The following is a 27,982-nucleotide window of genomic DNA, read 5'->3' on the forward strand; positions in this document are numbered from 1 at the left end:
GTTAGTCCTTAATATTAGATTTGGGGTAGATTATTTAACTATAATTTTGAAATCTGAAACTTTCACTGGAGCAAACATACACATTCAATATGGTTTTTTTCTTCTTTCCTTTTTCTTTGTTTTGCAGTGGATCTTCCAAACATTAGATGAAAAACCTGGATTATTAAGAATCCTCTATTATGCACCGAATTGCATATGTCACTGACATACCAATAGCATTTATAACAAGCACACTTTAAACGAAAGTTTTTAGTATGGAACACTTTAAATACATATACACAAAAGTAGTGAGGATGGATTAATGAACTCCTGTGCACCCAATCCTAAATCAACAGTTACCAACTCATAGCAAAATTTTTTGATCTAAACTCCCACCTCTTTTCGTCATCCTAAATTATCTTGAAGCAAATACTAGACATCTTGCATCAGCATTTCTATGTGGATATCCAAAAGATAAGAATTCTTTTAGAAAACCACCATGTCATTATTATACCTAAAAATTAACAATAATTTCTTAATATCATCAAATATTGTCAACGTTCAAATTTACTCTGTATTTTTTTTTTTACTTTTGTTGATTGAATCAGGATCTAAATGAGTCCAAGTATTGCAATTGATTGATATGATTTTTTACTTTGTTTTTAAAAAAATTATTTTCTTGTGGTAAGAAAATTTAACATGAGATCTACCCTCAACACGTTTTTAAGTGTACAGTACAGTATTGTTAACTATAGGTGCAATGTTGTACAGCAGATCTCTAGAGCTTATTCATTTTGTTTAACTGAAACTTTATGCTAATTAGTAACTCCCCATTTCCCTTTTCCTCAGCCCCTGTAATCACCATTCCATTCTTTGATTCTATGAGTTTGATGATTTCAGATACCTCATATAAGTGGAATCATGCAGTATTTGTCTTTCCGTCTCCGGCTTATTTCACTTAGAATAACGTCCTCAAGTTTCATCCATGTTGTAGCAGTACTGGGTCTGGGGTAGCTCCACAAAAAGTCAGGATACACTGAAGCCTGCTGCCACCTGCCTGCTCCCTTAAGTTTCAGCCTCTGATAAAGTCTCGTGCAGTACACAAGTTGGGTGAGGCAGGGTCTTGGGGACTCACTAGAGTGGGCAGACTTATGGTCACCAGGTTAGTGTAGATTCTATTTTGGTGCCGGTGCTGAGCCTGGAGCTATTCAGCAAATCTCAGAGCAGCTCGAGGCCAGTCGCTACCGACCCGGGGCCCGCGGACTCCAATAATTTTCCAAGAAAAAGTACAATGTGGCCAGTGCTGGCTGCACAAGAAGAAAGTGCCTCTGGTGTTGGGGGAGGGGAGGGCAGGTTTCTAGTGAGTCAGTACCATGGAGCAGCAGAGCTCACCAGACCGGTCAGATTCAGATTTGGCCGTGAGGGGGTGGGCTCAACACAGAAAACATGGTGCCCCTCTGCTGGCTGTACAGAAGGAGGCTCCCTCACAGCGAAAATGGCAACTATCCTCCAGCCCTCACCCTGGAGCCACATGCTTCAGTCTGCCTCCCATATGACTGTGACGTGTCCCATTGCTGGAGCCCAGGGTGAGTGCCTGCAAGTGAGTGAGTCTGTGAGCGTGTCCCTTAAGAGGACATCTGGGTTTCCTGCAGCCTTCTGTCCAACTCAGATGGTCGGGATCCCCACTGTTGTTCACAGCCAGATGTTTTGAGGACTCCTCTTCCTGACACCAGTACTACGGCTGGGAAGTTTGGTGTGGGGCTGGGGTCACTTGCTCCTCTGGGAGGAACTTCCATGGCCCAGAAATCCCTCCTCATTCTCAATCACCACACGGAGGTTTGAGCCAGCCCTTTTTGCATCTCCACCTCTCCTACCAGTCTCAACGTGGCTTCTCCTTTATAGCCTTAGTTATAACAACTTCTGTTCAGCTAGACTTCAGATGCTTCTCCAGGTTGATTGTTCTATTATTTAGTTGTAATTTTAATGTGTTCATGGAAGGAAGCATGCACAGTGTTTATCTGCTCTGCCATCTTGGATCTCTATCTTTGCCTTTTCCTAATCTTAGAGGAAAAGCTTTCAGTTTTTCACCATTGAACTGATTGTTAGCTGTGGGCCTTTCATATCTGGCCTTTATTGTGTTGAGGTAATTTCTTTCTATTACTAGTTCATTGAGAATTTTTATCATGAATTTATGAAAGATTGTTAAATTTTGTCAAATGCCTTTTCTGCATCTATTGAGATAATCATGTGATTTTTGTCCTTTGTTCTGTTAATGTGGTGTGTCAAATTAATTCATTTTCATATGTTGAACTATACTTGCCTCCCAGGGATAACTCCCACTTGGTTTTGGTGGTCCTTTTAATGTGCTGTTGGATTTGGTTTGCTATTATTTTGTTAAGGATTTTTGCATGACATTTATCAGGAATATTGGCCTGTAATTTTCTTTTTTTGTAATATCTTTGTCTGGTTTGTTGGCAAAGTAATGTCAGCCTCATGAAATGAGTTTGATATCTTCTCCTCTTTAAGTATTTGAAAGCGTTTGAGAAGCACTGGTGCTAATTTTCCCTTAAACATTTGGTGGAATTCTCCAGTAAAGCATTCTTGTCCTGAGCTTCTCTTCATTGGGATATTTTTGATAACTGATTCAACCTCCATGCTAGTTATTGGTTTTTTTAGATTTTCTGTTATCTGCATGACTGAGTCTTCGTTGGTTGTGTATTTCTTATAGGTTATCCAGTTGGCTTACAGTTGTATGTAGCAGTCTCTTATGCTCCTTTTTATTTCTGTAGTATCAGTTGTAATTTCTCTTTTCATGTCTGAATTTGTTTATTTGAGTCTTCTCTCTTTTTAGCTTACATAGCCTAGCTAAGGGTGTGTCATTTTTGTTTATCTTTTCAAGAAACCAAGTCTTACTTTTATTGATTTTTTTCTATTGTTTTCCATCTTCCATTTCATTTTTGCTTCTGCTCTTATCTTTACTTCCTTTCTTCTGCTAATTTTGAGCTTAGTTTATTCTTCTTTTTCTACCTCCTTGAGAGGTAAAGTTAGATCATTTATTTGAGATCTTTCTTCTTTTTTCATGTAGGCATTTATTGCTACAAATTCCCTCTTAATACTGCTTTTGCTGCATCCCAAACATTTTAGTATGTTTTGTTTTCACTTTTATTTGTCTCAAGGTATTTTCTAATTTTTTTGTTGTTGTTTTTACTTTGACCTAATGCTTGTTCCATTGTTTAAATTTTACATTTTGTGAATTTTCCTTCAGCAATTAATATCTAATTTAATTCTACTGTGGTCAGAAAAGATATGTGGCATAATTTCAATTTTAAATTTCTTAAGATTTGTTTTGTGATCTACCTTGTAAACTATCTTCAAAAAAGTTCCACGTGGGCTTAAGAAAAATGTGTATTTTGATGCTGTTGGGTGTAATGTTCTGTATAGGGCTATTTGTTCTATAGTGTTATTCAAGTTCTTTGTTTTTTAATTGATCTTCTGTTTGGATGTTCTATCCATTATTGGAAGTAGGGTATTAAAGTATTCTACGATTATTGTATTGTTGTCTGTTTCTCCCTTCAGTTCTGTCAATGTTTACTTTCTATATTTATATGGTTTGATGTTGAGTGCATATATAATTGTTATATCTTCCTGTTGAATCTATCATTTTATCATTATGTAATATCATACTTTGTCTATTGTGACAGTTTTTGACTTAAAGTCTATTTTGTCTGATTTGACAGCCCTGCTCTGTTTTGGTTACCATTTGGATGGAATACGTTTTTTTCATCCTTTCACTTTCACTCTATGTGTGTCCTTAAACCTAAAGTGAGTTTCTTATAGACAGCATATAGTTGATATTTTTTATCCATTCAGCCACTCTGTCTTTTGATTGGGGAAATTTAATTAAATTACATTTAAAGTAATTTTTGATTGAGAAGGATTTATTGTAATTTTGTTATGTTTTTTGTTAGTCTTGTATTCTTTTGTCTCTGTTTTCTTCTTTTGCCATCTTCCTTTGTGCTTTATTGTTTTTTCATTGTATTGATATCTCTGTCTTTTGCACAGGTCAAGTAGGAGAATTTAGTGGGCATGTGGTGGGAATAACCACACCTGCATCTTTCAAGTCCTTAATAGTGACACTAATTTCTGCAATACCTCCAAGAATGTAATATTGCTTTTGGTTTACTATTTTCCTATGTAGAGACAGTTCTAGTGGCTTCCACTTTGTCTATCCCACTATAATAATGCTTATTATATAGATCAGGGAGTTGCTAAGTATGTCTACTCTAATTATGCATTCTGGAACTCAGAAAATAACCAGAGGATGGGTTTGGGGACCCACTGGATCCACTGTCAGATAGATCTGAGCTAATACTCCATTTATCAACTCGCCTCCATAAATCCCTACTCTTATTTGTGGGACACAGTCATGTTTTTTTGTCTCCTGGAATCAAAGTCAGTTCAGGGCCAGTATCCTGTAGTCCCCAGATGGTCTGATTATTTTCACTTCCTCAATGTACAGGTACTCTGGTAAAGGCAGTAAGTCCTTTTTGGAGAAGGCTGGGGGAAAAATTAACAGTATAACATTTCTATAGTGCACTGAGGTCCGTTCTCAAGGGGACTCCCTTTCTTCCAAATGGTTCTGGGTTTATAAACTGGCTCAAGCCTGGGAATTGATTGAAGACCTGTGACTCTGTTTTTATGATTCAGGTTAGACTTTTATTTCTTGACCTAGAACTTTACTGCTTATACAGCTCAAGTAAGATTCTAGCATTTCACATTTAGGAACACCATGATCAACTAGCCAATGCCATAGGACTGCATGAGTCAGGATATTCTGATTGCTGCTTTGACTCTGCTGTCCATTATGGTATCCATACTCACCCTGCCTTTGGTGTTTGAATGCTGCCACTTGGCCCTGCCACCCTGGGATCTGATCACTCCCATTGCATTTAGGTTTCCCAATTCGGTGACTGCAGTCCCACTGTAAGTTTTGGCCTCCAGAGAATAGTAATTACAGAGTTCTTCAAGGATGCTGGGGCTCCCTTACAAACTTATTTCTCATACTGTGTTTCCCTCAAAATAAGACCTAGCTGGACAATCAGCTCTAGTGCATCTTTTGGAGCAAAAATTAATATAAGACCCGGTCTTATGTTATATAAGACCAGGTATTATATTATGTTATATTATATTATATAATATTCCATTATATTATATTATATATAAGACTCAGTCTTATATTATAGTCAAATAAGACCGGGTCTTATATTAATTTTTGCCCCAAAAGACGCATTAGATCTGATTGTCCGGCTAGGTCTATTTTCAGGGAAACACGGTAGTACTGGTGAAAGGTATGTCTTCTAGACCCTCCCAGTGTGGGTGAGTAGATCTTAAATGATAAATCCAGACTAGCATTCCAATCTCTAAGCCTTTGAATCCCTTCCTATCCATTAAACCAAGGCAGGCTGGGCTTTTCCAGTTTGCTCACTGGTGGCCACCCTTTGGTCCATCTTTTAGCCAACCACCTGAACAAACTGTTAGAGAGCTTTTTCTATCTCTGAGCTGCAACAGTGAATGCAGAATATTGGCTTAGTGAGCCTATATCATTAAATTCTGCCTGATCCAACTTTATATTCTTTTTATCATTATTCTTTATCTTTAGTATACATACCCACACATGCTTTCTGATTTTCTGCCTGTATAAATTATAAAACTCAGGTAGTTCTTCTGGAGTGTAATGTATCTCCCCATGGGTCACATGTTGTACTTCACCTTTGGAGGTCTGGTGGCACTTGAGTTTAGAGGCAAAGGTCTAGAAGCAAAGAGGGTTGTTGGGGTGGGTCCCAATGATACTCAGCATTGTCCTGTATGGCAACTGCCTCAAGGGAGGCCATAACAGTTTCCTCAGGCAGTGCAGGGCTACTCCCCAAACCTAGGTGGAAAGGTAGATACTACTATGGGTGGAGAGGCTGATTCCACTGGGTGGGGGGTTATTAGGGGAATCTTTCCTTCTGGCAAAGACTCAGAATTTAGAGGTTCAATGTCCCCAGCTTCCTACACATTGCCAACCCAACTTACAGGATTCCTTTCTTTCCCAATCAATGCCCTCACTTTAATACCATGTTTCCCTGAAAATAAGACCAGGTCTTATATTAATTTTTGCTCCAAAAGATGCATTAGGGCTTATATTCAGGGGATGTCATCCTGAAAAATCATGCTAGGGCTTAGTTTCTGGTTAGGTCTTATTTTCGAGGAAACACGGTAGAAGACACATGAGGCTAAGAGTTCAACTTGGATTGTACAACAACCAGTCACAGGATGTTTCATTTGATTTTCAACAATTTCAGCCCTGTAGCTGCAGAATATAAGGGTCTCCTTCAGGGTACACATCGAAAGTCTGAAGTCATTTATGTGGTGATTAAACTGGGAAATCAAATGTCTGAGGTTGTCCTTTTTTTGCACCACTGTGTCCAGCAACGTTAGGAACAACAAGTTAATGTCATTATATTTATTACCTTTTCTAAAGTATCCAAAAGTATCATATACAGAGTTACTTAGCTTCTTGGTTCTTATATGTGGTTGATTAGGCATATTGAGTGCAGATGTTTTGTGTATCTCTATTGCCAGATCATGCCATGGACTATCAGTCCTCTCTTTACTACTGGAAACAAACACATTAGCATCTTTAAATCTAATCAGATTAGACAGCCAATTCCATAAACTCCAGAACAAATTGAGAAAACTTATCCTTAACATTCTTTTCTCCAGAATCACCGAGTACCAAAATCTGTATTAGTCAAGGTTCTCCTGAGAAATAGAACCAATAAGATATGCATAGGGAGATTTATTATGAAGAATTGGCTCACATAATTATGGAGGCTGAGAAGTCTGATGACCTGTTGTTTACAAGTTGGAGACTAAGGAATGCCAGTGGTGTAATTCTAGTCCAAGTTCAAAGGTCTGAGAATCCAGAGAGCAATGGTATAAATCTCAGTCTGAGGGTAGGAGGCCAATGTCCCAGCTCAGTAGGCCGTAGGGAGGGAATGAATCCTCCCTCCACTTTTTGTTCTGTTCAGGCCCTCAGTGGATTGGATGATGTTCGCCCACATTAGACAGTCTATTTTACTGGGTCCACTGATTCAAATGTTAATCTCATCTGGAAACATTCTCATAGACACACCTAGAAATGGTATTTAATCTGGACACTCTGTTGTCCCATCAAGTTGACACATAAAATTAACTATCACTGTTTCTTTCCATTTTATATAATGATTATCTGTCTGAGGCTCTATAACTCCATTTATAATTCAGTTATGAGTATCAAGGAAGAGGATATTTATTAATTGTATATCTGGAAAAATTCCAAATTACATGAAGTAAAGACTTGTTGTAATGAATCAATAGGAACTTCTTGTTCTGATAAATGATATTTCTATTTCTCTGACTCTTCTAGCCCCCAAATTGAAAGAATTTAGGGTCTAGTATCAAGACGATTTGGTGTTAATGGATAGAAATTTTATTTGGAGTAAAATAGGAAAGACTGAATGGTTTTAGTTTTTCTGAAATAAGAGTGAGGAATATAATATTAATTAATATATATCTGTGAATGGTTTGGGAGTATAAATGATATTCAATAAATATTGGCTGATAGAAGAGGAGGAAAAAATAGAATGTGACTAATTTGTACTGACCATCTTTGTGTCTGAGGGTCTTTGCTACATGCACTATGTATGCCGATGTATAAAGTACTGTGAAGAGTATGTTCTTACCCTATTTTTCAGATGTAGAAACTAAGGCTCAGAGAGATTAAATAACACATCAATGGCCACACAGCTACTACCCAGTGGAGATTTAATTCAAATCCAGTCCTGCCTGATTTCAAAGCCTATGTATTTCCCACCCTACTAGCATTTCCAATTTACAGCAAAGAAGACCAGTGCTGAGAAGTGTTCTCCGAGTAAAAGATCGTGTGGCCATATGAATGTAGAAAACTCTTTATTTAGTGAAGTTGCATTAATAGTCACTTAATTGCTTAAGTCAAAAACCTGGTGATAATCCTGACCTCTTTTTCTTTGTCACCACCACATCCAATCAATGTAGCTCAGTAATTAAATGTGTGGGCCTCACTGTTAGACTCTGTGAATCCTAGTTCTAATTGTGGGAAAGTGGGCAAGTAGCTTGATTTCTCTATGTCTCAGTTTCCTTGTGTAAAAAACTAAAGATTCCAAGATCATAGAGTTATTGTGAAAATTAAACAAGATGATTAAATGCACAATGGAAATTCAATAAATGGATGCTTCCTATTAGTCTTTGAATCTCGTAAGTGCTTCCTCTTTTCCCCATCCCCAGTACTGCCACCCTCAACGCAAACCTCGTTGTCTTTTACCAATATCCACTTCCAGGTAGTCACCAACCTGGGCTAAGTCTTATCCAGTCCTTACCAATTTATCCTTTACTTTTTTGACTGAGTGTTCTTTTGGAAACACAAATCTGTTACATTTTTCTGCTCTTGAATTTTTTGCTCCAGTCAAACAACTGTTCCAGTCAGAAGTCCAAATGACTTGCAGGTCTCGGAATACGCGGTGCTATGTCACACTTTGCTCTTTTGCTTGTGTTACTTCCTAATGGTACCTGAAATGCTCATGCCGCTGCCTTTTGTTCATCTAACAGATATCTGTTCATCTGGAAACTTAAAACGCCATAGCAACATTTCTGGTCCCAGCTGAATGTCTAGCATCTTGCTACTTCTCATAAAGAGATGGAGCCCATTTCCCCTCTCTTCAAATCTAGATAATACTTTCTGATTGCCTCATCAAATAGAATGCAGTAGAAGTGATTCTATGTAGCTGTGAGGCTAGGTCAGAAGAAGCAATAGGTTTCTGCCTGGCTTTCTTTTTTGGGATACTTGCCCTGCGATACCAGCCACCAAGCTCCAAAGAATCCCAAAGTAGCCCGTGTAGAGAGTCAACATGAGGAAGTCCGTAAGGAGAGACACAGAGCTTCTAGCCGATAGCCCCCGTCAACTACTGGCTGGAATTCTCTCTCGCTGTGTGTGTGTGTGTGTGTGTGTGTGTGTGTGTGTGTGTGTGTGTGTGGAAACATACAGATCCACGAAAATCTCTGCCTTCATGGACCACAAATCTTCTATAACCTTGTGGTCATGTGTAGGAAATAAGGATGCTGTAATAAAAGAGATGTCCTCAATAAGGCAAGAAGAGAGGAAAGTATCTTTCTAGATAGACTTAACTCATTAATGTGAAAAATCATTTACAATTTAGCATAAATTAGAAGACAAAGCTGGAAGGAGAGAAGGCCTTGGATTTTTTTTTTCCACCTGCTCATTTAGCCAGTGAACTTCATGGACGGTTATGCATTGAAGCTTCTTTGTAATGTAAGCCCTCTCTGTGCTGCATATGGCCATCTGAGCTAGCTGTCTGGGATGTGACTCCTGCTTCAAGAGTAATGATAAAGTTTCTAGCTCTCACTGTGGTTGTGGGAAGCAAACTGTTGTTGAAGTGTTATTATTAATGAGAATTACTTCTGGACAGCTTGATCTAGAGGATATTTATTCTCCGTTAACTTCTAATTGCAGTAAAATGGTTCATTCACTGTCACACTTGTCCATCTTGTTTGTTCCTGTCTTTCAGGCACGTTTGGCTGCAATGAAATAACGCAGAACTGCACAAGCTGCACGAGAAACAAAAGTCCACATTTCTGGAGACACCATGGAAACAGGTCAGAAAGGTTTAACTTGTGTAAGAGAGGCTTGGGAAAATGGTAAAAATCATTCTGGCATGCTCCAAGGGATTATAATCAATTCATATGAATTGAGGCACCTACTGTGTGCAATGTATTATGCCAAAATGGGAAGTCAGTGTTTCCAGATGGCCTCTCACTGCTCTCGTTTTTGAAGCTCACACTTTCTCTTTGACATTTCTGATAGTTCTTTCTCTTATTTTTTAAATCTAGCATATCCTGTCTACTCTGTTTATCATTTTGCTTCAAGAGATTGCATTGGGAAAATGAAAACTGTCCAGGATGATGACATATATGCTTTTTTAGTAGTATCTTTGATGATATGGTGTCTTCCCCCTGATTTTTGCCAAATTTCTGCCTCTCACTGATTCCATTTTTCTCTATCTTTTCTCCCTGGTGGAACTGTTGCCTTGCTCTTTGCATAAATGTCATTAAATGTGCTCCTGACTTGCTGCTACCATGGTAATAGACACTTGTCATCGGCTATTGACTCATTACTGTATTTATATGAGATTTGGTCACTTGTGGTTTAGCAGGCTTAAGAAGCAACCTGATTCCCAGCCAGTAAATTGATTCAAAGCTGTCTAAGATGGATGATAGATTAGGGTTTGGGTGCTGTTATTATTTAATAGTTAGTAAGGTCTCTGAGTGGACTAGTGACAGGGTATCACCTTGGGATGTGATCTTGGCTGTCAAATAGCATCCATTCTAGACAACCTTAGTGGGACAACAGCCAGAGAGTGGGGGTTGGGGAGGAGGCGGGGGTAGAGTGAGAGACAGAAAGAGGAAGAGAAAGAGAGGGAAACTGAGTCATGTCATCACTACCCTTGATTATCTTTGACAATTTTGTACCCACTGGAGAACAGGAAGCCTGGAGGGATTCTAGGGGATGTCTGTGTAGATGATAAGGAAGTGGAGAACCTAGTTACCTCTGGTTCCCATCTTGATCTAATAATGATGACTGTTTTATTTGAGGAAAAGATGGCTTAGGTTGTAATTTAAAGAAGACTGGAAAAGTACCCATACAACAGTTCTTAGATACATACACTCCCATAGAACCTGAAATTCTGCCTTTTAAGTCATACCTTTGGGTTTAAGCAGGAAACAGTGATTATTCACGAAAGGGGAGGGAGGGGGCACAACCTGGAGATGGTAAGAATGTCTGTTATTTCAATCCAGCAATTACTGGTGGAAGGAGTCATATTCTGCTGTGTTGGGACAGAAAAAGAGTGAAATCTCTTGGGCTAAGGTATCGTCTTCTGTGGAAGCCCCCTTACTATACAAAAATCTATTGTAGACAACAGCTACACTGAGAGACAGTTATGTAGAGAGGGCTAGCCCAGATTTTGTAGCCAGACTACCTGGGTCCAAATTTTCACTCTGTCCACAGTGTCTTTATAACCCCTGGAAAGTTATTAACTCTATGCTTCATGTTTTTTATCTTTAAAATGGGGTTAAGATTTATACCTAGCTCATAGGATTATTGTGATGATTAAATGCGCTAATATACCCCAAAATACTTAGAACAGTGTCTTGCACTTAGCAAGTATTGCAGGATTCTTCACAATTATTAATAATATTTGGAAGGTAAATTTGTTTACCTCAGATTGTTCTTATTAAAGGCAGTTTGGAATCGACCGTAGCACATTCAGGTTATTTGATGAAAACAAGAAGAAAAGGGGGTTTCTGAGCCCAAGATGGCCCTCGTCCAGCCCCGGCAATGGTCAGTCTGGGTGCTGTTTTCAGGGGAGGTGTTTCTGACGGCCTAAGGTCCACAGAAGGACAGTGCATAGCCTCACAGAGGAAATTGACTGAGGGGAAGAAATGTTAGAAAAATGCTTGTTTCTTGTTAACCATTTTGTCAGGGTCTCTGACCCCAAACGGGCTTTCCTCTTGTTCTTGTTCCCTATCGGATGATGTAGAGAGCATTTTGCTTAAGTGGTTGGGGATGATCCAGTTAGTGACATTTTGAGTGACGTTTGTAGAAGGAGCTGGCACTTCAGTGACAGACCAAGGTTCAAGTCCTGTCGGTGACATCTACTGTCTCTGTGACTCTTGATACATCAGTAATGTCTGGAGCTGCAATTTTCTCATTTACAAAACGGGCATGCCAAACTGTGCCTACCTCCCAGAAGGGTGGCGCTAATCAAATGTGATGATATGTGTGACAGCAACTTGTAAACGGTGAAAGGTGACAGAGACATGAGTGGTTATTATTAGTGGTTCCTCTAATTTCCCTGTTCTCTACACGCAGACCTGACTTTTAGCAGCGCCTGTGTGCTGTCATCGCTTGGCTGTTAGTTTTATTTGAGGGCTTTACTCCTAAGCTGGTGACCGGTCGTTATCTCTGGCTTCCCTCACAGGGGAAATGGTATATGCTCATTGCTGGACTGGCTGGGGTACTGACACCGAAGCTCTGTTCTCATAAAATAAGGAATCCTGATAATGTTCAGAAGGGGTGATTCTCCCTCCTTCAATTTGTAAATTACACAATATTAACAGGAAACTTTTTGGAACGATGAGCTGTGTTTTTGGTGATGCTGTTAATCTGATAGTCGATAAAACACTTTCAGAAACCAAGAGAATTAGAGGTTGGCCAGGGCGGAAAGAATGCTATAAATCAAGATTACCTGAAGGGGAGATGAGACATAAGGGATTAAGGCAAGTGAAGAGATAAGGGGAAATATCTAAGAGCTTGGACAAATTTAACCAACTTCCCGGAGCAGATTTCCGAGCGTTGTTCAGAACATCACTCTGATGGCAACATTTTCACTAGCAAATTCATATAATAAGAATATGGTTTTCTTAATTTTGTACACGGGTTCAGTGTAGTGACTTTTTGGCTGCACTGGATTGAAATGTTACAGGAATAAAAGAGGCAAGAGATGTCCCTGGCCATTGTAGATAGAATCAGGTGGGGTCAGACCTGTGCTCGCTGCATCACCGAGGACATTCTCACACACCTTGCCTTTCAGGTCTCGATCACGGACCGAAATAGAGCACAGAAGGTGCTTATTAGGGAAGACTTCATTTCCCCCATCTTTCACAACTGACAAATGGAGCGACTGAGTGGCTGGATATAGGCCCTTGGCACCAAGTGACTGGGAGTAAATGAAGCACTGCAGGGACGCAGAACTTTGCCTGCCATTAAGCATAATACTGGGGAAGTGCAGTACAGACCCAGCAGGCTTCTGCAAACAACGCATCCCTTTGAGTTAATTGGTGTTATATAGAAGCTGAAATGCTTCGCTTATTTACAAAGCTACGGATTTATGTAAAGCAAAACCAATTACACTTAATGCCTAAACTATTCCAGGTGCTCAATGATAATGTTGCTAGGCACTAGAGAAGCAACTGCTGTGTGAATGCATCCTGTTCCGAGTGGAAGCTTGTGTAGTTACATAGTTACTGCAATTTAGCTAATCATGAGTGTCAACCTCAGTGTGAGAATTCTGAGCTCTTTTGGCGTTTGCTTTGGGTCAACTTTATAATTCTGTAGATCTCTTCATCTGTAAGGACACATGAAAGCACAATGAGAAGCTTTTTCTATCATGCTGTAGAAAGAAGGAGAGGAACGCACATTGTTTTGGGGAAAAAAACATCAACAAAATAAGACAGACCCTTTTTCCAATGGTGAGACAGACTGTTAGAGCTTCTCACGTGTACTGAGGTGAGGTGTTTAAAGGTTCCTTGATCTTTTGGGTGTTCATTAAACTCAAATTGCAAACTTGGCATTTAACCTTTTGCAGCAAAGAACGTGTCTAAGGTATATCAGGGGTTGGCCTCACTGTTTTGTCAGAGAACAAATGTGAAAAAAAGGATTTGAAAAAGTTACAGGGCAAGAAATAATGTCTGTAAGAGCTAGTCTTTTTACTTGTCCTCAAAACAAGCAAACAAGAACACCAAAAAAATTAGTTTGAGTAAGAGAAACACCTGGTACTTTACAGCTGCTCTTTAGCAATTAAAAATGCATATCATACCTAATCAAGGTGACTACACCTTTTATTCTACAGATCTAAAATAATTGAGGTCTACACAAGGGAGTTGCTTAATTGCAGAATCATTTGCAATCAGCTGATAAAACCACCTATGCTATCCAGCATGAACTGTCCTGGAAAGCAGTAGTGCTCACATTCTGGGAATTTAAGAATAATCTGGATGTGTTCGTTAAGGCCACTGATTCCTGGAAAAAGATTTGGGTAAAGGCAGTGCTTCATCTGAAGCACTGAAGCAGGTGCTCTGCAACCAAACTTTCATATGCACTGCTACGAAGATACAGAACATTAGTTTCATTTGACGTGTGTGTGTGTGTGTGTGTGTGTGTGTGTTTCCACATTTCTTTGTTTATACAGGAAGAATCTCTTTCGGAAGACAGTTTCCTCAGTGTGTACGAACTGGCAGCAGTGGTGACCCAAAGATGTCATTTGGGTTAGGGAATCCCTTTAAGCATCTCCATTTGATTTGACCACTTGCCCTACTCTCAGCATTCATTTCACCTTCCTTAATTTTCTTCATTCTTTTCATCTCCGTAATTCCATAATTTACAATTCTTATACACTTTCTTCAGTATGTGGGTATTCTCTCCTTGGTAAGGTCCTCTATTTTAGTAGCATTGCTTTTCAATTCTGAGAAAATTGCCTTAGTTCATATCTTGATAATGTAATGTCAAGATCAAATATAGTAAAATCATGTGTAGATTTATTATTTGTTCAGAATAGACAGTATATGATCACAATGCCTGGCATATAATAAGTGCTCAATAATCTTAAAAGGAAGAATATAACATACTGTTATTTTGATTCTAATGGCACATTAAAACTTCAGAAAATATCATATACGTTGCTTTCAATGGCTGAACCATTGTAAAAAGTTGTAAACTATTGTGATGCATAGGAAACTGTCACTTGTTGTCACAGAGTAATCACCTAGACTTTGAAATTACTTTATTAACTCTAATGTATTAATTCTAATGTGTAACATATTAATGCAAAAGCATAATAGTTTACTAGAGGAGTCAGAATTACTCTTTGTAAATAAAGTATACAGACAGTATTCATAAAGCCACTCCCATACATATTAGCTCAAACTAAAATGCATCAAATATTCAGCTGGAGAAAACAATGAATACTTTGCTCATAAGACAGGTGGAATCAAATATAGTTTCATAGGGTTGTCTCCCAAAAATCAATACTCGAAGAAAATTCCTGCGTACTGCCATAAAATTTCAGAGACTTTTCACGGAGGAGAAGTGTTTCTTCAAGATTACTTCCACTGATGTTCTGGGCATTAAAATGATTTAGATTACAATATCTAAAAAAGAAAGAAAGCAAGCTTTTTTTTAGGACCAGATGTAGATGACTTGATAAATCATTTGCTTTCCTCCTGTGCTTGTCTACCTTTTATTATGGGCCCATAGATACTGGCACAACAGTGATGATTATTTAAGAGCTCCCCTCACCAGAACAGTCTTTATAACACGACAAAAGGAGTTTTAGTGCGTATGACGGTGTCTCATAAGGACCTTTAGATGGCGCTCTTTTACAACCTGCAATGAGTCTGACAGCCAGAGACTGAAGTCTGAAACCCTATCAACTTTACAGATTTCATGACGGCTAAGACTCATGAAAGGTTTATCAGAAACACTAGGGATTTGTAAATTTGGTGCTGAGACTATGTGGAAAACAACATTGTCGAAGAAGAAATCCAGGAATATATTTCTAGAATGTGTACCCTCCACCCCGACCCAAGAACTTCCTGGCTTTCCTGAGTGTCTTCTAAGTGGCAGGCACCAACCATGCTAGGGCACTAGATTTACTGTAACGCACTGAATTATCACTACAATCCTGGAAGGATGAAATCATGCCATTTCACTGAAGTTCCGAGAGGTTAGATGACTTGCTTCGAGTTCATATGAATAGTAAGTAGTTGGCAGAGGCTGGGTTTGGAATCAGAATCTCTTGCTATTCGGAATCCTGGCCTTTTCCTTCTATGGCATGCTGCCTCTGAAGACAAAGTATTTTCTTAAATACTTTTGAGTAAGCTCCAGGAGGGTAGGAATTTCAGACCGGTTTATTCACTGCTGTATTCCTAGTGCTTTGGACATAGCTGATGTCCAGTATAGATTTACTAAATGAACAAATGAATATGGGTTATAAGTTCATTTTAATCAAATACATATAAATCTCTGGGGTCACACATCTATTGTTGACTTGTGAAGCTTTCCAAATCTAATTTTCCCTTCTTTTCCTTCTCAATATATTGCTAAAAAATAACTGTAAGAGAAGAATATACATGAATAACTGGTTATTGGTCTTTGATTTATGTCACTTTCAATAATTGTTACAGGTTATGCCCAAAAGATTAAGTACAATGATAGATACCAAATTTATAAGATGTGTTTTACAACATGGAAGGGACAGTAGGGTTGTTATAAAAACAGACATCCATTTGCCACCTCCCCCCAGAAACATCCACAATGTCTTTTTATTTTAGCATCCAGTATGGTATATGTGTTTATATTAAGCACTATAGAGGTTTTATCTAATACTTTTCAGCAAGAAAAAGACCTTTCTTCTGTCTACTTCCTTCACCTACCACCTGTAGAACCTCAGGTACGACATTTCACCATTGCCCTTTTCAGATTTGATTGAGGAGGACTCTAATACAGAGTCAGGGAGCTGTTTTTGGTTTGTTTTGTTTGTGCAAATGCAAGGTAAATATGGCCTGACGTTCATGGATCATTCCTAACTGTAGCCAGTTACATGGTATTCCAGTAACCCTGACAGGGTCCGTTTGGTTCTATGACTTACACCAGGATTACATCACTCTACTATAACTTGGTGGGGTACCCTCCTGTGCTAACATAGATTTAATGCCACCTGTATATCGGTGGGGATGCTGTTTCATAATTAATCCACTGTCCTCAAAATCTTGGGGACAAGAAGAACTTGGGACTGCCCTGTTCTTGATAGATTAGCCACTGTTATCTGGCTCTAAACACCTTTGGATTTGGTAAAAATTGGATTGTGGTGGGATGTGTATTGTCATCAAACACTATCTGACTCACAAGTAATATGTTTCAATAATACTGTCCCTGGGACACCTGTGTTTTCTCCTATTTCATCTCATACTTATTGTTCATTAGTGTTTGACAATAATAATCAGTATAGAAATAAATCAGAATCATATACTCCTCACCGCAAACACGGATCTTCCTGCCTTAAATCGTCTACACCTTCTTGTTTCACGCTTCTGGCTTGGCCTGTCCTGTCCCAGTGGGCAATGTGTGCCATCGCTCTATGTAGTTGGTTCTAGCTACTTAATCTCTGCAGGGAAATTTTCCCTTTCTTCTGATAGGCGGCATCCATTCTTTTCTTGTGGAGTGGCCGATTAACAGGTGAGGGTGGATATAGTGACTTTAACGGAAGAGACTGGTTTCCTCCCTACCCACCAGAGTTAAGGGGTTGTCAGAGAGCAGGTAGCGGGCTCCTCTATGGCAATTAGAAGCAGCAGCATGTAGGAGAAAGTGTATTGGCTTTAGAGACAAACAAACTTGGATCCTGTGTGAACTCACGCTATGTACTTATCTAGATTCTTTAGTTTTCTTAAGTACAGTGATAGGATCTATGTAACAGGGAGTGGGTAGAGATTACACGAGGTTATTTGTATGTGTCCACCACGCTGCCCAAGACACAGAAGTGCTAAGCACATGGAAAATTTATTTTTTCCCTTCCTGCTTGTTTTGTCCTCTTTCTCCCTCTTTTTTTCTTACCTCAAAAAGTATGCAGAAAAAGAGAAAAGAGATGACAGGAGAGGGAGATTTACTAAAAATCAGATTTATTTCTAAATAAACCCTATAATAGTACTTAGTCCCTTCTCATCTTTGGTTTCTCCAATCTCTGGTGCTTTGTATATTTTATTCTCGCCTCCTTCTCTGCATCCCACTCTACCATCTCCCATTTCTTTATAGTAACATATTTGCCTGACAATCACCGAAAAAGAATCACCCTTAAATATTTTCATTCGAGCACTAGATGTTAGCTCCATGTAGACTGGTAGTTTGCTTTCTTTAATTCTATTTCTCTAGTGCCTGGAACAATGCTTAGTGTGTTGATGGAATGAATGGATGAATGAAGAAAGGAGGGAATAAATCTCTGAGCTAATAGATTCTGGTTCCAGTGCCAGTTCTACCTGAACTTAGCTCGTAATGGTCGTCATCTTGGCCACACCTCAGCCTGAATCTAGAAGAAGAATAAAAAGGTGGAAGGAGGGAGCATAAAGCAAGGTCTGAGGCCATTATTATTACTATTGCTAACATTTTCGAGCATTTACTCATCCTAACAACAACTTTATGGCACAATTACTATTCTTACTGTTTCCATCTTACAAATGAAGAAACTGAGGCTGAGCAAGTTTAGACAGCACACTGACGTGTGTGCCACTCTGTTGTGAAACTGAATTCAACTGGGTATACTTTAGAGATGGCCTTTTAAACTACTGTATGAAAGACAGGGTCAAATCTTACCCTGAGAGAAAAAGTGAAACCTTGAGAAACAGTACAAATTTGTGACTATTTGCAAAAGGGCACCACTTATGTGTTTGGAGGCAATAGACGGAGTGGTGAGAGGCCCTCCCGTCAGCCTCAGTTTCTGTTGTTGACTCTGTTTTGCTACAAAGCTGAGGACATTCTAGTTGGATTCTTCTGCAAGAGTCTGATTTTCTAATTTGGCTTTCAATTGAAGAATGAGGTAAACATTTCAGGGAAATTATACATTGCGGAGGGTCAATTTGATCACTTGCACATTTTAGAAGGTAAGAAATTTTATAGTTCAGATAACCATTGAGACTTTTGATTTTGTCATTAATTCTGCCTCTCTCATACTGGATCATAAGCTTCATGAGAGCAGGAGCGTAGGTGTCGCAATACATTATTGTCTGACTGAGTTTATATCCTTCCGGTTGACTGCAGCACTATCACATGACTGATGTTCCGAAAGAAATTTATTAGCTGAATAAAAGAACGATTTAGGCAAGGGAGAAGTGGCAATGAATGTGACAAATACAACTAAATTGATAAATGAATGGAGGGAAGTGAAGAAAATGAAGATCTGCTTCATTCCCACTATGTGGCCGATATTATGTTTGTCCCTTTATCAAAATTCCTCTCTCTACAGCCCGCAAGAGGTTAGTATTATTGTGTTTATTTTTATGTGTGTGAAAACAGAGGCTCAGAGAGGTTAGACAGTTGGCACAAAAGCACACAGCCATCCAGTATATGTCAGTGAGAGAGAGAGGTGTCCTGCAATGGATGAATAGTAGATGAAACATTCTGAGTCACTGAATGGTGTCTCAGGTGACTGGCTAAATCGTTTTGCCCAGCTTGTTATTGACCTTGAAATGGTCACTGCTGATTTAAAGGCCTGAATGGAATCCAAATCTGAAGCATCATTAGATTGCTAGCTATTTGTTTAATGATAGTTGCTTTTAGTGATAATGATTCATTCATTCTTATTACCAATATGGTTATTTCTAATTCTAAAGTGGTACTAAAGAGTGGAGGGAAAAAAAAGTCTTCCTTTAGAACATGATTTAGAATCAAGTAAAGCACTGTTTTAGTATAAGGATCTATGAAAAAAGTGAAGCCTAAATTGAAATTTCTTGCTCCGAATAATCTGTTAAATTTCTCTCATATGCTAATTTGTCCAGTCATGGCGTACAGGATTCCCGTTGTCTCTGTGACGGTTCTGAGATCGGTATTTCACGAACTCAGGAATTGTTCCTCCCACGACACACATACTGACCTTTGTGAAATACTCCAGAATCCCAGGACGTTCAACAATGTTAATGATGCCACGAAGGAGAAGAAGCTTTCTAAATTGCCTTTGTTTAATGTGTTTGGAAACCAATTGCCTGTTTGGAACAAATGTAATTGTTATTCAACTGCAGAGTTGTAAGTTTCTGTGAATATTTTATCATTCCACATTTCATAGAGCTTTATTCGCTTCAATAATATCTACAAAGCAAAAAGCTCATCTGAAACTCATTGTCAAAATTCATTTAATTCTGTAAATAACAGTAAAATGACAAGCAAAGCACCCCAAATATTTTGAAGGTCAGAAAAACAATTTGCATAACACAATATAGGTGTCAGAAGAAGTGGACTGTAAAAGTAACCCTGATTATCCTATTAATTTGCAGGAATCATGTTTGTCTTATTCATTTTTCTATTTCTAGTATCTAGCACAGTGCCTGGCATGCAGGGACTGTTTAGTAAATATACATCGAATGAATGAAAAATACTTGCCATGACCAAGTATTCTATTGCATATGCTAATTGTGAGGTTAGTGAGATATTATGTGTAGATGCCAGACATTATTTTGACGACTTAAATAAATCCAGTGTTACTTTATTATATACCAAAGACCCTATTGATCAAATTACTTGCAATCTTTGGTTGACATGAAGATAGTCTTCTCAACTGAGGAACAATACCTTTAGTTTAATTCTTCTAAAAATAAGTTATCCCCACTTTCTTCTGATGTGGAACTGGTGTGTATAAAACTACTCGTGTGTATATATAAAACTACTTAGGATTCAAGGTAATTGGTTTTATTTTGCATCTAAATTTGACTAGTGTTTTGGATCTTTGCTGCAACTCTTTCCTCTTTCCATACCCAAATATATATCTATGTATATGTATGATTATATGTATAAGTGTATGTATATATCTATCTCTATTTCTACACACCCTCAATTTTTCTTCAGTGAGTTTTGAGATATTATTTAATACATTATATGAAATATATATGCAACACTTACTTTTATGTAACTTTTAAAACAGCAATGGGATAGTATTAACAAATGTATTATAGATATATAGTATTATAGAATGTTTAAAAGATTTCTTAAAAGGCAAAAATCTCTCTTCACAGAGAGAACTTGAATTCAATTGCAGTTCTGAATGGGCAGAATATTTCCAAAAAATGTTATGCATTATGAGAACAGAAATTGATCATCTTTTAACAGCCAGATGCCGAGGTTTTTGGCATTTTCTTGCTTTTTTATAGGAGCAGCTCCTACAGTGGGTTATGAAGAGGGGTGTGGGATCAGCACAGTCTATGGGCTAACAGGCTTGCTTTTCAGTGCCATCTTTGGCACGTGGGCTGTGGGTTGCCTCCTGAACTAGAAAATGGTTCTTGGCCTCTCTCTTGACAGTGCATACTTTGAAATGGGATTTGAATTAAATGCTCTGTTCAAGGTTGATAGTCAGCAAGTGCATGCGTATGACAGCTGTGATTAATTGTGCCACTTCCCATTTAAAGCTGTTTCTCCTCTGTCATTTAACTTCTCAATGACTATTATTATGGATCAACCATGAAAATTAGCTTGTGTCCATTATAGTCTTGGGCCTATAAATGAAATGTGGTATTGAGTTTAAAGCTATTTTGTAACTTCTACTTCCCCATTTTATTAATTTGTGTTCCATTACAATAGAAATTTATGGTTTTATTGCTATATTGACGTGATGCCTTCATCTGATATTTAGGAGCAGTTGCACTGAATGTTTCCCTCTGTGTCTGGCTATTGGATATTTTGTAGCCCTCTTAGTGTGTGTGTGTGTGTGTGTGTGTGTGTGTGTAAACGAAACGTTTGATCATATGTGAATGAGAGTATTTGGGGTGAAAGTCAAGGTAAGGTGAGATAACATCACACATATTTTCAGGAAAAACTAAACCATCCTGCTAAACCTATTCAAACAGTCCTATTTTCTTATTTCTCTTGAATTAATATCCCAATCATATTTCTGCCCTTTTCATTTCACATCAGCACTTTGCATGTCATATGATTATACCATTTTATCACCATGTTTCTCTGGCTAGAGTAAGGAGTTTGCACAGAGTATGTGAAGCCTCAGAATTAACATGACATTAATTCTTCTTGGAGCATGAATTTTGGTCCATAATAAGTAATTGAAAAGACTGTCTTTATATTATAACAAAGTCAGATGAGGGAGAAGAATATAAATTGTGTAAGATCTGTAAAGGTAAAACATAATATTTCTGAGGAATTGTGCAATTACAGCAAATACCAGTCTGTCAGGAGATAGCACCAGAACCCCCAGGGCATGCCAGTGTGCTTGTGTCTGTCACTGGGGGTAGTGTGGCGGGCACAGATGAGACGCACTGTGACTTGGTATTATGGGCATGTGGGCTGACAGAAGGATGTCTTACTAGAAAGGTTAGAGAAAGGCAATGGAAATTCATGAGTAACACAAAACATTTTGTGAGTGGAGTTGTTTAAATAATACAATGAAAAATCACCAGATCACGTATTCAAACTCCCGATAGCACTCTTATAGTCCCTCTTAAATATCATTTTTAGAGTTCAGCTTTCTTCCTAATGCTGATCTTCCTTCTAGCCCTGTAATTTTGCCTTATTTAGCTATAATTTAACATTCTCTGTGTAGCTAATTTATATAGTGAACTTCATGGTAAAATCATCACCTGTATTGATGGCATGGAACAAACACTAGTATCAAGTTGGAATGAGAGATTCTTTATGAAACTTAAAATTTGCTTTATTTATGTAGAGATTATCTGTCTATGCAAAGAGATAGCATTAGGTATAGAATGAGATAGAAAGAGCATGGGGCTTTGGAGTCAGAGAGACTTTTGAAGTCAAACATTGTTTCTAAGAGCTTCATCGTTGGACATTTGCCCAAGTGGACCACTTTAGCCTCGATTTCTCCGCTCTAAAATGACAACAGCACCTCTGTTACTGAGCTGTTATGGGAAATAAAAGAGATAAAAATGTGAATGGTTGAACACAGAGGAGGTACTCCATAAACACGCGATTATTCCCTCCCCTTCTCTACTTTTGAGGTAGCTCATACAAAATCACATAGCCTAAGCTAGAGCTTGGCTGCATTTCCTCAGATATTTCTTCATATTCTGTGTGCCATTCTTTTTTTTTTTTTATCATTATCCCAGGACTGGTTGTAAAATGTTTGATTTAACATTGTCAGTTGACTCAGCTCTTAGGTACTATAACTTTATTTTAGTAGCTTATAAACTTTTATTGTCATAATTCACATTTGTGCCATTTTTCATCTGACACTTCTAGTAGCTGATTGAAATCAGGAGCATCCTTGCAAAAGGAGGTAAAGAGAACATTTTAGCCCTAGAATAGAACTAACTCAACTTCTCCAGCTCTCAGCTTGGGTGGATGAGAAGGTTAACATGAGAAAAAAATGTGCCATGTAAAGAGTCTGGGCCATTTGTAATGCTCCCAGTGAGCCCTAGGTAAATAATAGTACACCCAGCTAGTTAGTAATGAGTGTGAGACCACTGAGATAATGTAAACTCGCAAAGTATTTGGACTTGTTCAAAACTCCCCCAAATGTTTCTTGTTCAGCTGGATTTATTTGTTCATTTGAAAATCCTTTAAGAAATTTGTATGTACCAGGAATGGACACTCCATGTTGTTCAAGAAAAGGGACTCATAGTTTAGTAGGAGAGACTTGCAAACAGGTAATTATTTATAGACCTTATAGATACTAAATAAAATATTTCTATTTATCTTAAATTGTGGTGATCATTTTAGAAACAAAAGGACAATCAAATTATCTAGATTAGTTCTTGTGTTTTACAGATTAAAGAGTGAAGGCACAGAGAGAGGTGAAGCAAAGCGTCGCTCGGTACAACACTCATCTTCTTACTTTCACAATAACCGCACTACTGCTATAGCCCCCACTAGTGCTAACGGAGCTACCACTTTTATGACTTAACATCTTCTTAACAGTTTAAAAATGTCTGGATAGCCGTCTTTGAAATAGCTTATCCCAAATACCCTTTAAAATACCTAAGACGACATTTCCACCTAAATCCCAGGATTGACATTTAACCTATTGTGAGAGTCTTGGAGTCATTTACACTAAATTTAAGGCTTTTGAAATTGAATTGAGAAACATATGGTGACCTACACATGCATACTACAAACAGCACAAAGTTGCTAATATGAAAGAGGAATATGTTTTATTCCTGTCCCATATTATGACCTGTATTGTAAGGCTCACAATTTCATGTGCTGCCTTTCTGTCTTTGATTCTCACAGGGCCCTAAAGTCTTAACCACATGTTTCCCTGCTCTGGTCAGATATGCTTCCCACCCAGCTGGAAATTCTCCCCACCTGGCTAATTCCCCTATTAGCAAGACTAGGGGCACTCTACCCAGTCCTCAACCTAACAGCTTGCACTTCCCTACTGGACTTCAACATTATTCAAACAAGCATAACATCTGCCTGCAGGAACCAGGGGGTCATACCATCATTTGTTACCACAAAGCCTGCCCCTACAGACCCGGTTTGTTCACTCTATTCCCCAGTGCAATTGCCCTATGGCCCCATATGGCATGCTTTCCTCCTTTGGGCTGTGAGTATATATGACTAAAAGACTGCTGTCAGTCTCATCTGTTTAGTGTCAGGTGTGATGTTTTCAGCCATCTTATACTATTCAGGTTGAGGATCCCTCCTTCACCAACAGGATGAATAGAAGGTGACCAGAACTTGCCCCAACCGTAGAAATCAAGGTCAGTTCTAGACAGAATATTAGTAGCTGCTGTCGCTCTAATGCATAATTACTGTTTGGGGAAGGAGAAGTAGCCCTTCCATGTACCCTTCTAATCAGTACCCAGTGACCAGTTCTTCTGCTTTTAAACTACACCAGGGAGTGCATGAGATAACTAAACCATGAGATAAGAAGTAGTGGGAGCATGCCACAGTCAGAGGACAATGCATCGAAAAAGTGTAGCTCCCAGAACTAAAGCATTGTAGAAGATTGTGAATTCTGGGGAGCACCTGATAATCACGTGTACTTAAGATTACAGTTTACAATCATATCATCTGATTGGAATGTTGGAAAACTAAAAAATGGCATAAAGTTCTCACTTTAGACCAGCAGTCTGCTTCTTGCAGTAACTTGGGTTTTAATGAAGGCACTTTGACAGAAGATTTTAGCAAAAATATGGACAGTAACCAGGGTTAAGGGAATCCACACACATTCCCTGATGGTAAATAATGCCTCTCAGTAAATCTCCTTTAGAGGATGAGTAAATAGAAAAAAGGCCAAAGTGAGAAAGGAAAAATGACTATAGTATATGTTATAACTATTGCTTACCAAAAAACAGCTCTAACACAAAATGACAACGTTATAATAATAATAATAATAATAACAACAACAGAATGAGGAATTGATAAGGCAAAGACAAAATTAAGATAGCAGAAAATACTAATTTTAAGCGAAGTTGAATTCATAGGGAAAACCACGTTGAAGGGAGGGACATTGAGGATCTTTTTATATTGATAAAAAGCACAATCCAAATTAAAGAAAAGTCAATGAACATCTCTTAAATAGTGAAAGATAACAAAATCTGTTAGAATTGCAGGGACAAAAACATGTAAATAAACAATTCTTGTGAATAATTACATCACTCTTTGATTAGTTTTTGATAGAATAGGCAAAAAATAAAATGATGTAGGGAATTAGAATAATGTGATTGATAGTAGTTTAATAAAGATTACTTTGTTTAGTACAAAAAGAGAATATACTCTATAGAGGTATAACATAACATAAATAACAAATCAAATCTCCTAGAAATTGAAGATACTGCTCCTAAATAACTATAGTTGACCCTTGAACAATGTAGGGGTTAGAAGCATGGACCCCCTGCACAGTTGAAAATACATGTATAACTTTTGGCTCTCCAAAAACTTAGTTACAGTAGCCCTTGGTATCTGGGGGGTATTGGTTCCAGGAACCCAAGTTCATACCCAAATCCTCAGATATTCAAGTCCCTTATATACAATTGCATAAAATAATACATACAGTTGGCTCTCTGCATCCTCAGATTTCCTATCATTGATAGAAAATACTGTTTTCTATTCCTGGTTTATTGAATCCAAGGCTGCAAAACCCACAAATAAGAAGGACCAACTATAACTATTGAAAAAAATGTTGTGTATAGTGGACAATGTAGTTCAAACCTGTGTTATTCAAGGGTCAACTGCAGGTGGTCAAAGAGGAAATGAAATCCACAATTACAAATTATTTAGAAATAAAGAAAATGAGGAAACTGAATTTACAAATTTAGGGATACAGATATAAATTCTACTCTGAGGCACATTTAAAGGCCCATATGTTTTCATTTTTAAGGAACTATTAATATTAAAAACAACAACAAAAACCAAGAGACCCCAAATGGAGTCACTTGTCCCCAGGACAGCAAACCAAGACTATTGCAATTTCAAATTCTCCCAAAAATGTTACCTTTAACCAGTCAATCTCAAATTTCCTATTTCCTGATCAGCACTAGATAAGCAGCACAGTAGACTTCTGCCCTTCCTCTCAAAAGAAGGCCTAAAATAATCTTTTTTTTTTTTTGCTAATAACTTTTCTTGACCCACCCATTTCTGTTTTCCATATTATACAGCTTCCCAAAGCTCCTTTTTACTAGCTAAATGGGATGCTGCCTGATTAATGAATCATTGAGTAAAATGAATTAGCTCTTCAAATTTACTCAGTTGAATTTTGTTTTTTCACAGATTGAAAATAAATAAACTAAGCATGGAACACAACAAAAATTAGAAAACATAAAACAAGTCTAAGGAAACTAAATCGAAACAAAATAAAGATGAGAGCAGGAAATCAATATATTAAAGTATATTAGATTTAATAGTTCTAAGAGCTTATTCATTACAGAAAAAAAATGTAACAACAAAAGCACCTGACAAATCTAGTCAGGAAACATAACAAAAGAATCAGAGGAAATAACAATGTTTAGTGATATGTATGCTATATTAATGTCAAAAATCTTACAGGAATAGGATAATTACCTAGGAAAACATTAATTGCCAAAATTGAACCCAAGAAGAAATGAAAATTCTTAATGGCAAGAAATAGGAGAAGTTACAAAATATTATCTTCAAAAGGGACATTAGGTCCTGAATGCACCTTTTAATTTTAATGGAAGAAATGAATCTTTCCTCTAGATCTTTCCAGAGCATAGCAAAAGGATCATCAAGTATTGATGCTACCAAGTATTATTTATTCTGTGTAGGTAAAGCTGATTTAATATTGAAAAACCTGTTAATTAAATATATTATAATGTCAGGAGCAGTAAGAAAATCAAAAGGTGATCTCAAGAGCTGTTTAAGAAGCAGTCAGTAAAATTTAACCTGATTTGTTTAAATCGTAGAAACCAAGAAATAGAAAGTTTCTCATAATAAAGAATATCCTTTAAAATTATCTTTATAAGCCTAAAAATATGCTTAATAGAAAAATAAGAGATGCACATTAAGATCACGAGCAAGATAAAATGTGACTGTCTTCTGGTCTTAAAATTGTCCCCGAAGTTCTGCGTCCTGAGAAAGATACAAAACATAGGAGTTAAACTGGAAATATGGATAAAAAATTATATTTAAGATTAGATAATGGTACTGTAAACTTCGAAAGATCAGCTAAAATACTCACAAATGTACTAAGGAAGTTTAAGAAGTTGGATGCAAGATGAAGACATAAACATTAATAATATCCCTATATAATAGATATAATTATCTCAGTAAGTTGTAATTGTTGCTGGAGAAAGGGGTTCTTGGTGTTTGTGGAAGGCGAGAATATAAATATGCACTAATAAGCCGAGCAATTCGTAGGTTTATTAAGAGGACAGTACGCTCACAAGATGGTGTGAGTGGGCAGGCCCAGAGAAAACCTGCTGCCCCGAAGAACAAAGAGGCTTAGGAATTTATTACTTCTAAAATGAGGGTGAGAAATATTCAAGATTTGGGGGTGAAGGGTGGTATAGGCGTTCCTAGGCGGTCCTCCCTTCCTATAAGGAGGAGGGATTTTTGTCCTTATTTGGCTTTTGTTGGCACTGTCATGGCGACATAGAGGGTGGAGATTTTTCTTTGATGCCATGCAAATTATATTATAATACATTATAATTAGCTAAAGTTCACCTAAAGTGACAAGATGGTGTCCAGGGTGCGCTCGCTGCTTCTGAAACCTAGTTCTAGCCAGTATGGTAGCTGCACTTTTTCTTAAGGATGATCCCATCTCCTCCCTCCTTTGTCTCCCCTCACCTCCTCCTTTCCTTTCTCCCCCCTCTCCTCGCAGCCCTATTCTTTCTGCTACTGTAACATAATGAGGGGGAAATCATTCAATTCATAATAGCAAAAAGAAAATGAGTATAAAATATC

The 27,982-nt window shown here is 37.9% G+C and overlaps 1 protein-coding gene across 1 annotated transcript in view; it reads right to left on the bottom strand.

The window, feature by feature from the left end:
- Nucleotides 1–14,894: 14,894 nt before the first annotated feature.
- Nucleotides 14,895–27,982, bottom strand: part of SLC15A5 (solute carrier family 15 member 5) — a 69,705-nt gene continuing 56,617 nt past the window's right edge. The window contains 2 exon segments of the mRNA XM_033118558.1: nucleotides 14,895–15,042; nucleotides 19,533–19,641. Of these exon segments, the coding sequence (XP_032974449.1) occupies nucleotides 14,895–15,042; nucleotides 19,533–19,641 (257 nt within the window).

Source organism: Rhinolophus ferrumequinum, chromosome 10, assembly GCF_004115265.2.
Source record: "Rhinolophus ferrumequinum isolate MPI-CBG mRhiFer1 chromosome 10, mRhiFer1_v1.p, whole genome shotgun sequence".
NCBI lineage: Eukaryota > Metazoa > Chordata > Mammalia > Chiroptera > Rhinolophidae > Rhinolophus > Rhinolophus ferrumequinum.